Below are 14,319 nucleotides of genomic sequence, written 5' to 3'. Positions count from 1 at the left end.
GCTTATCTTTCTCCTTTCTAGATAAGGATTGATCTGTTCGTGCACTGTGACTGCTCAGATTGCATGAGCAGCTTGCATATTCACCACAAAGTTAACTGGTCATCATGACTAGTTTTCTTGAACTAGTAGTAGGGCAATTTTGTATTTCATTACCCACTAGGGTTGCATTTGTCAGAAGAACTATTCTTTAGTGCCATACCTCAAAATAGGAGTTTCATGGGATTATTAACCTAATCCTGCATAAGCTAATGAAAGCCTCTTTTGAGGCATGTGGTTACTACAATCCCAAATACATCACTTGAACAAGAACTTGTGAGATAGATAGAGATGCAGCTACAGTGCTAACTGTTCTTTCAGGTTTCAGGTACTGTAGGTTTTGAGATCTGTAAGACATCTATATTTCTACTACAAGTTTTCTTCATTAGTATAGTGCAAACATATTTTAGATAAAGTGAAAGGGCTCAAGTATTTCCATGCATACTCTAGCTATGCTGCAGACAACACAACATGTATATAATGCAGTACTAAATATTGTTTATGTTTCACTTCTTACTCTTTATAGGTAGATTTCAACTGTATCTACGTGCATTGAATTTAATTTCTCAACAGAATAACATTCATCAATTTGTGTTTGTATGTCAGTCACTCCTAAACAAATTGTTGATAATTAAAGTTAGCTCCTGAGCTTCAGCAAGTCTATAGTTCCTAGTTTTGCCAAATAATTTTGATTTTTCTTTGCTAGTAAACTGTCCATTCATATAATTTCTCAAACTGCATTTTTATCTTTATCACAGCCAAGTCCTTTTGCTCCAAATGTATACATTTATTGTAGAACATAGTGTAACATATATCAATGACCTGAGCAGTCTTCAGCAATACTGAAGACCTCCCTGTATGTACTGTATGTATTTATCCTTTAAACCTAAAGTTTGTAAGCTTGACAGTCTGTAGAAGAAATGTCAAAAGAAAATGCCATTTTTATTTCTATTTGTAGTATCTAATCCTGTTTCTCTAAGGAGATTCTTAATTCTTAGTCCAACAGTAACTATAAATAATGTAGTAGTACTTGCTTTTCACTTACACTCAGAGGCCAAAGAATTAATACTTATACTTTTTGAATTCCAAATAAGTGTCCTTGTATTTGAGAAGTACTGAACTTCCATAATCATCAGTGGACTGTTCAGCACCTCCAAGTTTGTGGCTAGCACAATTGTCTAACTCTGGACTTTCTAGCTAGAATGAAAAAGATAGGTTGTTTGTGGGGAAGAGCTGCAAGCTTTAAAAAAACCCTCCGAGTTCTTATCACAGCCATTGAGTTAAAAATTGTCAAGTGTATATCCTCAATATATATATTTGGGGATAGTAACTATTAACAAATCAAAATACACTGAATACCCAGACATTCAATAAGAAACTTAAGAATTGTTATACTGGATGAAATCCATGATCATGAGCCAGAGGGATAACAAATGTGAAAGAGAAAGCTGAAATCTTTCTACAATGTAGAGAGCTGGGATAATGTTTTCACTCACAGAAGATTTAATTTTACTCCTGAAAGTTAAAAATTGTCTTCTATCTACCAAGGAGCTAGGGTGGTGGAACAAACAACAATTTTAGAAGCTAAATCTCCTAATAATTCAATTTCTTTCTTTAGTCACATCATCTAGTTCAGAGTTTATTATTTTATTTTTGTAGATTCTAGGTCTTAGTGATATTTTTCAATGAGTAATTACATACCTCAGGAGAAATATTCCATGTTATCAGTTTAGACTATGCCACCTTTCTGTTTTTTTCAACTTTCTTTCTGGTTTTGATTGAGTCAGTAATAACATGTTATGTTACTTTTTCCTATGCAAGTGGGTTTTAAACCTTTTGGAAATTACAAGTCCTTAAGATTTTTTCAGTCCAGAAAGAAATGTCTGTGTTGCTAATTTGAGCCACTTGACAACAGGGCTTCTTTTCTTGAAGCCTTTGACCCCAGAGAAGAGCATGTTACAAGTTCAGAACCTCTTTTACATACCACTCGTTATTCTGACGGGTTTGTTACATCCCTGGTGTACTCCATCTATTCTTTTTATCCATTCCTGGTGTCACAGTACACATTTTCTCAATCTGCCATATACTTGATTACAAGACAGAGTTGTTATATCAGTATTATTGGTTCATATTTTTGTATGCTTTACTTTTTATTTAGTTTTTCATTGTTATTCTGTTGTATTTGGAACTCATGAAGCTCCTCAGTTTTCTCTTGGCTTGACTAATTAAATGTAGCGTTACCTGAAAATTTTGCTACCTCAGAATTCTCTTTTTAAATTCAGTAATAGCAAGCCCCACTACCAAAATTTTTCTCCAGTGAAAACTGCTTGTACTCACTGAAAAGTTTCAATAGTGTGACATTGAAAAACATACATAGATTGGTCAATGCCACATAATAGTCCCAGCATTCAGTAGATAGCAGTGTTATTAGATTCTCAACAGATTGCAGGGCAGATTTACATCATGATCTAGAAGCACAGTAGAGCCCATTTCCTTCTGTCTCTACCCTGAAGGACTCCAAGCTCTCAAAATTTTTAGCTGTCCAGGGTACCTTAGTAATAAGAGAGGAAATTTTGATTCGTCATGAGACTCATCAGTCTCATTTCACATCTGCTTAATTTATTTACTAATGTCTTGAGAGATCTTCTGAAGAGCAGAATTTGTCTATTATAATAGTACCTCCCAAAACTGTAAGGTTGTGATACTGCCATATCTTATCTTTTAGATGTTTCTCAATCTACCAGCCAGTATTACTTTAACAAATACATCAAGTAAACAGTTAAACTAATAAATATCTTAATTTGCCCAGTTATATCTCCTGCTCCCTGGTCCTGCTGCATAATTACAGTTTTAGTGAAAGAATGCACATTTTTGGTAAGTAGCACAGCAGCATCACATTCAAATTCCTTCTGAACTCTTGGATGAATATTATCTAAATTGTATTATTTATGGCTTTTTAGATTATCAGGTGGGTTTTCTTACACTTTTTCCTGTGACATTTCACTTTGCAAGCCAGCAATCCTTATTATCTAAAGAAAGCAGGTTTGGAACAGGTTTCACCATAACATCCTCTGTAGTAAAGACTGATGCAAAACAATCAGTTAGTCATTAGCAATGTCATTATCTCTCAATTGCTTCCTTTTGTCCTTGAATATTCACCAGCTTAAACAACAAGAAACCCTTAAATAAATCTCTGTTCTGATAGCTTCTTTTTTTTTTGTAGGGGAGGGTTAAGCTTTTTAGAATCAATTTCAATCCTTATTTATCTCCTCCAGATTTGATTTGTGTTTTCTTTGTCTTCAGTAAATTTTGAAATGTTTCCCCCCCATAGTCTATTTGATGTTGCCACTCAGTCACACTTTTTTTTTCCTTCAGTAGTTCTCTTTGAATTCAAACTTCTGAAATACCATTAATGGCATCCAGAGCACACCTAATGATTTTAACTTCTGATACAGATTTCCTACCTTTTTTTTTTATTTAGTTGTAAGTTGCCTTTCCAAACTTAATGTTAATTCTGGGGGCCTTTCCTTCTCCTGTAATCATAGGCATTATTTAATGGCTTGGCTGCAGCTCATTGAACTGTTACATGATTCCTCTTTATCTTGTTCCTTTTCTTTAAGCTTGTTCTGTCAAGAAATAACTTAAAACATTAACATTCATCTTATAGCCCAGGGAACTTAAATGGTTTGCTTGTAGAGTAGATACAAGGCACAAGTCATACTTGGTGGCAACTTTTTAGTTTCCCATTGATTTTAAGATACAAACTGATCTTAACTAACTGAGTTCTGGAAATCTCAAGCAAGATGTGCATCTGAGAAAAGCTGTTTTTCTCAGGCTCACCACAACGGGTAGTTCTGTTCCTCCTCTTCATCTGACAGGAGCTGCAGATCTCAAACTCTGAAACTGTGTTTCACATTGCAGTGACAGCCACCTGTCCTTCATAAGAAGGGTAGATACGCTTATGTCTTACAACTTATCCATGAGCTGGACAAGATCAGTTACCAGCTAAGAGTAAATAATATGTTTCAACATCCAGAACTTGTTTTGTTTCTTCTACCTTCAGTTTGTTTTATTTTGTTTTCATTATAGTTCTGGCCAGGGATAATGGACGAACTGTCAGAGCTGAGAGAATTCTATGACCCAGACACTGTGGAGCTGATGAACTGGATTAAGTAAGAGGATTTTTTCTCTATTTAAGTTAAATGCTATTTGTGTAGATCTAATGTTCTTAGTTATAGTGTTCTCCTTATTTGTCACAGCTCATCAGTGAACTCTGATGACCCCTGGATATAGTTAAGGATGAATGGGCTGTCAGGAGGTCAGCATATTAACAGCTATGGAGAGCAGCTCTATGCACGGTCCTCCAGACTGCTCTGGTTCAGTGTCATGCTGCTGTATTGCATGCGAGTCAGGGAACCAGTTGACTCCATTTGCTCCCATAAGTACACATAATTTTCCTAACCAGGAGAGGTAAATCTGGAGAAATCAAGCTTCTTCCATCATATCATAGCTACCTCTTTACATTAATAGACCTTTGCAGTGAAATAATTATCTTTATTTCCCCCCCAACCTGATGTCCTTCTCTTTTCAACTTTATGATTTTAAAACGCTTGGATGTACAGTTGTAGGCTGGAAAATCTGTACTCTACAGTCAGTTTATTGAATTTTAAGATAATCTGAATTGTTTATACTTACTAGAATTAATCCCAACATGTGTTCTAAACTGTAAACAAAATATTTGTAATTGAACTTGCCATGGCTAAGCATAGGTGTAAAGTCTCTTTCAGGAGTATGAGTTAATCATTCCAACCCCACCTCATCACTTCTGCTTTCTCACAGAGCATAGGAGGTGTTTTTTAGGTGGAAACAGTTTGGAATACTGCATGTAGAAGATCTTGAGAAAAGGGCCAGGTAGGATGTTCTCTGGAGAACTGTGAATTTAAGGGATATGTTCTCTATTAACATACAGTAACCACTAAAGACTTTCAGATTAAGTTCTGAACAGAGATATTCCTGGGACTTGTATTTATTTGGAACTCTGGCAAAGATTTTAAAAAGGAAAAAAATCAGTTTCATGTTCAGGAGGAAAACATTCTGAAAGTATATCTGAATTTACTACATTTAACATTGAACTATTTGAAGTGGTTCCTTGGAGCCCTGTACTGTGTTTTCATATGCAATGAACATCAGTGAAACCAGTCCCCCAGCCTCTTCTACACATAGAAACATATTTACACTCCATAATGTTGCATTTCTTTAATCCATAAACTAGAAGGAGTAATTTAGAAGTAAAATCTATTACAAGCCTTCACTGACTTATTTTGAAAGCAGGCCATGTTTTTTTCCATCATTTAAAATCTCTGCAGCCACAGTGACATGTTTTTGTGACTGATGTTTGCCAACCAGTTCCATTTAGCACTGCTGTTTTATTAAAAGATGGTAAATGTCCGATAGTTCAGGTCTCCTGTGTACAATATATAGAGTTATATATAGATTTATACATAAAATATGCATGTGGAGTTATTCCCAGCCATGAACTGGATTTGACTGGATCCGATGAGAATAATTTTTCATATGTTCTTAGTGCTGAGAATGCTAAACTGGTGCTTGTCCTCTTTTCATTTTAAGTCATGACAGACAATTACAGAGGGAAATTTTCTACTTAGAGTTTATTGTGTTTATAAATATTATTCCTGTAAAGAAGAGTTAATTATCTATGCTTTAAATACAAGTCAACAAAATTTATGGTAAGTTTCTCAAAGTGGGATGGATTTTCTTAAGTTTTGATGTGTAAGAAAAATATTTTACTATACTAACACTTGATAGTTCTGCTGTAGTTAATGATGTGTCAAGGCTGATGTCAGGAACTAATCATTTATTATTAACACTCAGTATGAGAAGCTCTAATTTGTCATGTATAGCAGTGAATTAGGAATAACTCATCTGTCTTGCAGTCTTTCCCCAACAAGAAAACCCTTCTATCTGCCTAAGTCTGTATATTTGGACAAGTTAATATGAATTTAATCTGAATAATAGCCAACTACTATTAGTCTGTCCACTGTGAAGTGTCTGCGGATGTACTCTTTACTCTTCCCCTTATTAAAATCACCATAGCATTTTAAGGAAGATCTACTGGTTTGTATCTTTACACTAAAGTTACTGCATAGTATTGGACTGCATCTATTGCAGAGTGCAATTTTTTTACATAATGATCTTTCATATCCCAGTCTCTTGCTTTTTCCTACCCACCACCTCATTTTCTTAGCTTTTTTTTTTTGTTGTTGTTAAAAAAAAAAAAGTCAAGAAGGTCCTGCCAATGACCCAGGGATAGTTCACAGCTGTGTTCCCAGATGGGAGGTATATTAAAATTCTTAGTTTTGGTCTTTCTCCCTAAGACAACAGGAACAACATGCTCATTTGTGAGATGGGGAAGAATATCAGTAGAATGAGCAAATCAATAGCGTGAACTTCCCTACTCTGTTTACTTCTGGTAAGTGTTTAAGAAGCAATGTCTTCTGCCTTTAAAGGGGAAACCTATCTAGAATTGTGGAATATTTAATAAACAGTTACCAAAAATCATAGAAAAACTTATCAGAAATCTCAGACAACAGCCAAAACAGTGGAAAAGTTAACTGAGACTGAGATTTGGCAGAGCGTAGTTGTGTCAGCTGAATCAGGTGTGGGGGACATGCAGGCAAATTTTTATATTAGTGGAAACCCCACAAATTTCCAAAAGCTCCTAAGGTTACAAAAATGGAATACCCATGTTTCAATGGTGGTTCTTTCATTTAGTAATTTATATTAATGGCTATATTTTAATTTAAAGCCAGCTATAAATTTTAACTCTTCATTCTTACTTACATGCCTGATTTTCAAGTGTAAATCACACTGAAATCAACACATATTCCAGACTTTAAAGGCAATATTACACTTTTTCTTATTATTGTTCTTAAATTCCTGGGCTTATCCTTTGTCATTGACTGATTTTCAGTAAAATTCAGGCATGAACTTGATAGTGCCTGAGAACTAGGTTTATGCCAACTGTGTAGGTGCACTCCTTTATGTGAACAAAATATGCATGCATAAAATTGAGGCTGGGACTAACAAAAATGCATCTTGTTGCTCTTTCTTTGTGGCTGTTCTCCATTTTTGCAATTTTCAGTCTTTCCAAACCAGAGGGAAAAAAAAGAACCATGACAGTTTGACTGAATATGCTTTACTGCCTATCATTTGCAGTTAAACCTGTAATATTTTAATATAGCACTCTGCAAATAAAAAGACTTTCTTTTAAAGGAAAAAAAAAATCTAGGATGGCGTATTTGAGAACCCCTTTTCAGAATCTCCTTTTCCCAAACCTCTTTGCTCTGTAGATTCGTATCACACCCAGACACTAGTGAAAGAATAATCCGAGATTTGTCAGATTTTATGGCTTTGAAAGCCAACTAGAGTTCAACTCGGAAGACTTTTAATAGAAATAGCCATTTTATTTCTAATGATGTGTAGTCTATAATTGCAACACTGCCCATTTCTGTAGGGCTTCCTTAAAACCAACTCACAATAATTCTTTAGCAGCTTAAGAGAAATAATTACTACCACTTTTAGAGTCTGTGCAAGTAGTTCCTGTAAAACTCTTAATTTTAATTATTCTTTAGTATTTATATAATTCTCTAAATTCTTAAGTATAGGCAAAGAAAAGCTTTGTATGATGTATTATAGTGCTTAGTTTTACCCATTAGTTCAGCTGTAATTAACTTGTTGAAAGCTTAGAGCTTCAAAAATAAATGAGATTATTTGTTCAAAATGCCATCAGGTCTGCTTGGAATGACATTTAAATTATATAATGTAAATCAGTTTGACCTGCAAGTCCTTGTCATTATTTAGTGACATTTCCTACAGAATAAATTGTTTGCAGGTTGGGCAGTGTGGTATGGAGCTTGGCAGAGAGCTATAAAAACAAATTATCCTTTCATTTTATACATCATTTGTTCAGACATTTGTAAAAATTGCTTCGTTTTTCTATAATAGAGAAGTGTCATTCAGTGGTTGGAAGCACATTAGCTGCCTTGGCTACAGACCACAGCAGTTAGTGTCTGACTCGGGTAGGAGTATTAGAGAAAGACACTTGCATGAAATGCAGAAATCATCCTGTACCTGAAAAATAGTGGTTAATTGTCCTGTCCCCCTCTAGTGGCTGTTCCAGAAGAGAAATGCTCAGTAACGGCCACCACCAGAAGTTCTTTAAGATGTAGTTAATGAGGGCAGACATTGCATGAAGCTCAGCGTCACCTCCCTTCTTCCAAGTGTCTGTCCCCAGCAGTGAAATCCAGTGCCAGGCTTGTGTTCTTGGCATTGCCAGTAAATCATGGGAAAAGAGCGCCTCCAGTAGCTCTGGCAGTAGCACATGTTGGTCTGGGAACCGTCCCAGCTGGCCCCAGTAAAACAGGGACAGTGATGTGTCTTAAAACACCTAATTTTCTAGGACTTCAAACTTGAATCTCAGGGAAACATCTGCCTTCACCTAGAACACCTGATTTTGATCTCCATCCAGGACCAAGGCCCATAAGCCAGTTTTTTCAGAAGCAAGCAAGGGTCACTGGATTGCTTTTAAGGTATAGGAAGTAGAGAAAGTGCTGGCAAAACTCTTAATACCTGATAAATAAGGAATGCACTCAGCTGCTTTTTACCCCTTCTGGGCAAGAGTGAATGTTCTAGAAAGGGGAGGAATTGAACCCTGCATCTTCTTTATTTTTGACAAGCTTTTTTACAGCAAGTTATGGGAAAAGGGCCCTGGCACCATTTCCTCTTGCTTTCTTTTGTAAGAAAGGGGGCTGCAGGCTCTTTCTTGGGAATGCTTTGTTGGTGGTGGTTTGTTGTAGTTTTGCCTTTGGTACTTGCTGTGTGATTTTTTTTTAAGAAAGTTTGATTCTGCAAGTTTGCATTATATTGGGCTCTTTAGCAATTCGAGGTGCAGGATTGCCTTGAGAAGGCCAAGTCAGGAGATAATTACTGCAGAGCATTAGAAAATTTGAACTGATCCTGAACAAACACAAGAAACAGACTTTTCACACTAGAAGTTTCCAGGCCCAGGCATAAACACAGGGACATGTTGAAGGTGCTTTGAGAACATAATTTTCATTTAGGTATCTAAGCTCTTCCAAGTCCTTCTGTGAATTTTGTCCATGTCCTTTTTGCCTTCATCTAAAGAACTGTGCTTTCCTGCAGATTCAGGGATGAGTCCTAGCTGACAGCCTGTCAGGGCTATTACATTTGCATAATATTAAATTCTAAGATGAATTCATTTCTCTTAGTGAAACATTTACTTCATGACACTTGTGGCTTTGAATATTTTAAGTAAAAAAAAAATTTTAAAATAGATTAAATATTTTCAGACTTCAAAATGAAACTGGTTTTATAAACAGCCGAAAAACTGGTCTATCAGTAAAGTTAAACTGGCCTACTAAAAATACTGTCTCTTTCCTTCCCCAGATGGGATTAATGTACCAGTGCAAGAATTTTTAGGATGAGTTTGTAGTCATTAATGCATTTGCTAAGCATAATCTCTTCAAAGGCGATAGTAAAATTTAATATTTTTCTCTTAATATTTTTAAGCCGATCATGGAGCTTAAAGACGACTGAATTAATAGTTGAAGTTTCAAAAGGCTCCCTAAAGTGCACCCCAAAGTGTCACAGTTATTTGACTACTATAGGTGCCATATGTGCATGTATGTGGATGTTAGGCAACTATTCAGATTCCTTTCTAATTTTGTTTTACTTGATTTAAGGTATGCTTCTTTCTCTTGTTTTAGTCTTCATAGAACTTTTCACAGTTATATGCCTACTAAGTGCTAGAAAACACTTAAGCATCCTGTGACCATTTTAATTAGCCTAATTATAGTAGTTTCTGTTGCCTGGCATTTTTGCTTTATCACCTCACTTTTTTTACCCTTCTGTTGTGTCTTTGCCTATATTTTAGATTATAAACTTGTTGGAAGGAAGGTGAGCAAAAAATAATTTTTGCATTATGGGTATTTCAACAATCATGAGATACCAAGACTGTTCTTTAGATAACAATTCTATATGTTAGCTGTGAATTCCAGATGAGATCACAGCACCAATAATTGACAGCATTTCTATCTGGCATCTTCTCCATCCCCTCCAGCCCTGATTTTGCAACTGGGGTGGCTTTTTCATAATTTCTCTCCCACAGTTGTCAAAATAGGAGGATTAACATCTCATATAACAAAGTTTTCATTCCAAGTGAACAGTGAATGCCAGGACAGTAACAAGGAGTTTTAGCATTCAAATTAAATAATCCATTTTATATAGAATACCTTATATGTCAGACACAAATCTAAGTCACAATAAGTTTATTGAAATATTAAAAGAATTAAGATATGGAAATATTCAGAGGCTATATGAACCCAAGAAATACATGAAATATGGAAGTAGTCTGAAATTTTCAGGATCATGTTTTCCCTAATTTTCCTCATAGTATGTAGTAAATTTTTTATTTGCAGTTAGAGAGTATTATTGTGATTTATGCGCTTCATATTTGAAGAAAACACAGTTGCTTGAACAGTTTGCTCCCTGAATAGAGGAGAGGCAGAAGAATATTTTTTCAGTCTTTTTTTTCCTTCTGATCTGTAACAAGCAATGCAAACATGCCCCTATAGAGACTTCCTCAGACTTATGAACATTTGTTTAGGTCAAACACTCCAAACACAGCAGTGTTTGCTGGGAGCATGCAGCTATTAGCAGGAGTCAAACTGTGCACTGGACGGACCTTAACTAATCATCCCCATTATGAGGATAAGAATCTGAGAGAGAGAACAAAACAGGTAAGAGTATTCTGCTTGTTTAAGCTAATTCTTACCCATGTCAGTGGCTCCATTCCAGAACACACATGCAATCTCTAATGGCACATTGCAAATGAAATCACATGCTTTTAACTTATTTTCAGATACAGTTCCAGAATTTAACTACTTCTGTGAAATTTGTAGTGCGTTGGGCATCTGCTAACTCACTTCTGGCAGCTGGTGTGTGTCTGAATCACAGTACCTCAATACTCAAGCTAGTTCCAAGTGAACTGGTTTGGGTACTGTTGGCTTTAATAGGTCCTGCAGCCCTACTGGGCTGTTAAACCCACATGGACCATTTCCTGATTCACTTGTTACTCCCTTCAGTTCCCAGACTAGCAAATAACATTTTATGTAGAAACCACCTTGAGAAACTCCACACAAAGCGAGGGAGATTGTTTTAAACTATCCTTTCCTATAACTTAGACATTCTCAAAGTCTTACAGGTATCTGCCAAGGCCTTTCTGCAGACAGCAGCACCATCCAGTGTTTTTGCAGTCAGCAGCAGTACTATTTTGCATCATAGCAGCCATAACACAGAAACTCTAAGTGGCTACTGAATAAAGCACTTATATTTTTTTTAACAAATGTTTAATTCAGATCACATAGGTTATTGATCTCGATTCTTCCCTGGATCAAGATAAAGAAATAATGAAAGAGCAAACAAAGAAATAGTGGTAATATGTCTCACAACCTAGTTTTCTTCTTCTGTAGATTTATCAGATCTATGCCAAGAGGTCTCCTGAAGATGTTTACAGAATACTGCGATCCTTTGGCACAGACTATGTGATCCTAGAAGACAGCATTTGTTATGAAAGAAGACACAGCAGAGGCTGTCGCTTGCGTGACTTACTTGATATAGCTAATGGCCATGTAAGTATTGTGGACAGGATTTATAAAGAAAATACCTTTTGCTTCTTTTTGAAATACAGTTACATTTTGAAGTAGCTTGAGTTATTTCTACTTCATCATGAGTGTGGGAAGTAAAATCTAATGGAGCCATTAGACATTCTCAAAATAACCAAATTGAACGCTGCTTGCTTTTAATGGTGTTTGATAATAAAAAAGGAGGAACTCAGCCTGGACAAAATAAGTAAGTACTTCCTAATGAGATTCAGGTCAGCAGTACACAGAGCATCCCCTTTCAGAGTGTAAATTACTTGATAGCTTCATTTCCCTCAGGAGCAGTGGACCGTTGTGTTACTCTGTTGTGTCAGGGGAGTTTTCAGACATTTTTGGGGCTAACATGGAACCACAGCAGACCCCATAACCTCCAACAAATGAGCTTTATCCATAACAGAGACAATGATACTGATTTAACCTCCTGCTTGTTTCATACAGTCACTGTTAACAAATCTGACCCTCTGAATGTATTGTTGCGGTTGTTTTCAATTTCTTGTTATTGCCTGTAACTGTGAATTTGCTAAAGATATTTCACAAATCTATTCAATTTCATTACAGATCATGGATGGTTTGGGAGAGAATGAACCTGATTTGAAACCTTCGTTGTATCCTCGCTTCTGTGAGGAAATTAAAAAAACCCTGCCTTCTTATACCGTACACTTCACTAGAGTATTTCAAAACAAAACATTCCATGTTTACAAACTTGCTAAGCATAAATAACATTTCCAACCACGGCATCAAGTTCAGTATTTTAATGCTAGGACCCGCATTAGGAAATGCAGAAGTTGTTTACAAACATGTTACATTTGTAAGACATTTTACATTGATGGTTTCTTGTTTAATTACTAGGAGTCTTATTTTTTTTTAGACAGTTTAGTATCAATAACATTCTTGATGTGCCAAAATTTTCATAGATTCATAAATAAATGCTATCAGGGACCATTTTGATTATAAAGTCTGACCTTCTGAATACCTAGGATATAATTGCTTTCCAGTTTTAACTGATTGGAAGACATATGACATGAGCAGTCTGCATGACCACTTCTGATTGTGGTGGTCATGCATGAAGTTCTGCTCAGCAGTTTGGATTTTTATTAGAAAATTATGGAAATTCAATGAAAGCAGGCCACGCTACTCCTGTACTGAGTATGCATTATCTTTGTGAATCCTGAAAACAGTCACAAAAACTAGGTTTTGTTGTACAATCTGATCCTCTTCAACAGATCCTTGTGCTCTTTCAGTGCCTCTTTTTTGAATTCTGTGGGAACGTATGAGGATATGAGTTTCCAAGCTTGTGAGTGCGATTGGAGAACCAAGTTTGAAGAGTAAAACTTTAATCATTGTCCAGCATTTTTAGTGATACAGAAACATACTGTTTTATAACGTTAAGCATTTAGTGATGAAGTGTTATGTATGTCTAATGAGAATAAAGGTTGGAGCATGCTTGATACATGTTGCATGTTTGTATCCTTGTAAAATGCTCAGAACAAACAAAAAACCAAATTTCTCAGCTTGGATTCTCAAAACCCTATTTTCTGTATTTGCTTTCTGAACTACAAGGGGTCCTTTTTCTCCCCATGTGAACTCCAGTAGGATACCAAAATTGAACACTGCCAACCTTACAAAAGAAAAATCCATTTCTAAAATCAGCGGGAAACTTAGGTATTTAAAATGTGTTCAGGTATTAGAGCTTTGCTTTATGTTATTTCAGACACAAAACTATATATTTTAGCACAAAACCATTGTGTCCTTTACCCTAAAAAGTAGACTACAATTATTTTAAATTGACTTGGAAGATTAAGTGAAGGCAGCCTCAATCCTGAGAATTTTGTGATTTGTTTGTACCCTTTGTCTTTTTACCAGCTAGAACTTTGTGAATTGTATTGACTTTCTAAATGCTATCTAGGTAACACATGAATTCTGCTGTGTTTTAGCACTGCTTTGGTTTTATATTGAAATTAGAGATTAAGTCTGATTGGAAGTCTAACAGTACTCTCCAACTTTAATTAGACATCCACTAGGATCATTTGTTTCCTATGAAAAACAGAATTGTAATAATCAAGTGCCTCTAGGCCAATGTTGAATTAACAGTTGAACACCTATAAGAGTGTTTGTGGCCTGTGCAAATAACTCAGTTACAATAATTACCACTGCAATTAATTTCTAATGATGGGAAACTTACAGTGCTACTGATGGCAAACTCCACATTTAATTTAATCAAGATGTGTAATGAGATTAGCTTTCACAACTGAGCTGTGTTCCAATTCCAAATGATTTAAGTGTTTTCCCTTTTCAGTTGTACTAAGGTAAATTACTGAAGAGACGGAGATGGTTATGTCACATGCTCAAACAATTTTATATTCAGTAAATATTCATTAAACAATGTTCAACATCTTTCTGCACTTTCATGCTAACACAAAAGCAAAGTGTGCTTTAATCAGACTGTATTTAAATCAAACATTGACAGCAGCTAGGTTGTTAAACTGAGCAACTGAAACTCCTGAGTGATTTCTAGCCTGTATCC

At 35.7% G+C, this 14,319-nt stretch overlaps 1 protein-coding gene across 1 annotated transcript in view; it reads left to right on the top strand.

Annotated features, from left to right (window-relative positions):
• Positions 1-12,673, top strand: part of DPY19L3 (dpy-19 like C-mannosyltransferase 3) — a 32,514-nt gene extending 19,841 nt beyond the window's left edge. The window contains exons 15-18 of the mRNA XM_010171022.1: positions 4,126-4,208; positions 10,742-10,874; positions 11,607-11,765; positions 12,354-12,673. Coding sequence (XP_010169324.1) covers positions 4,126-4,208; positions 10,742-10,874; positions 11,607-11,765; positions 12,354-12,515 — 537 coding nt within the window. The 3' untranslated portion in view covers positions 12,516-12,673. The remainder of the gene's footprint in view (positions 1-4,125; positions 4,209-10,741; positions 10,875-11,606; positions 11,766-12,353) is intronic.
• Positions 12,674-14,319: the final 1,646 nt, after the last annotated feature.

Source organism: Antrostomus carolinensis, unplaced genomic scaffold (assembly GCF_000700745.2).
Source record: "Antrostomus carolinensis isolate BGI_N321 unplaced genomic scaffold, ASM70074v2 scaffold45486, whole genome shotgun sequence".
Classification (NCBI taxonomy): Eukaryota; Metazoa; Chordata; class Aves; order Caprimulgiformes; family Caprimulgidae; genus Antrostomus; species Antrostomus carolinensis.
The sequence above is the reverse complement of the archived record's forward strand: the minus strand, read 5'-3'. Positions and strand labels throughout refer to the sequence as shown.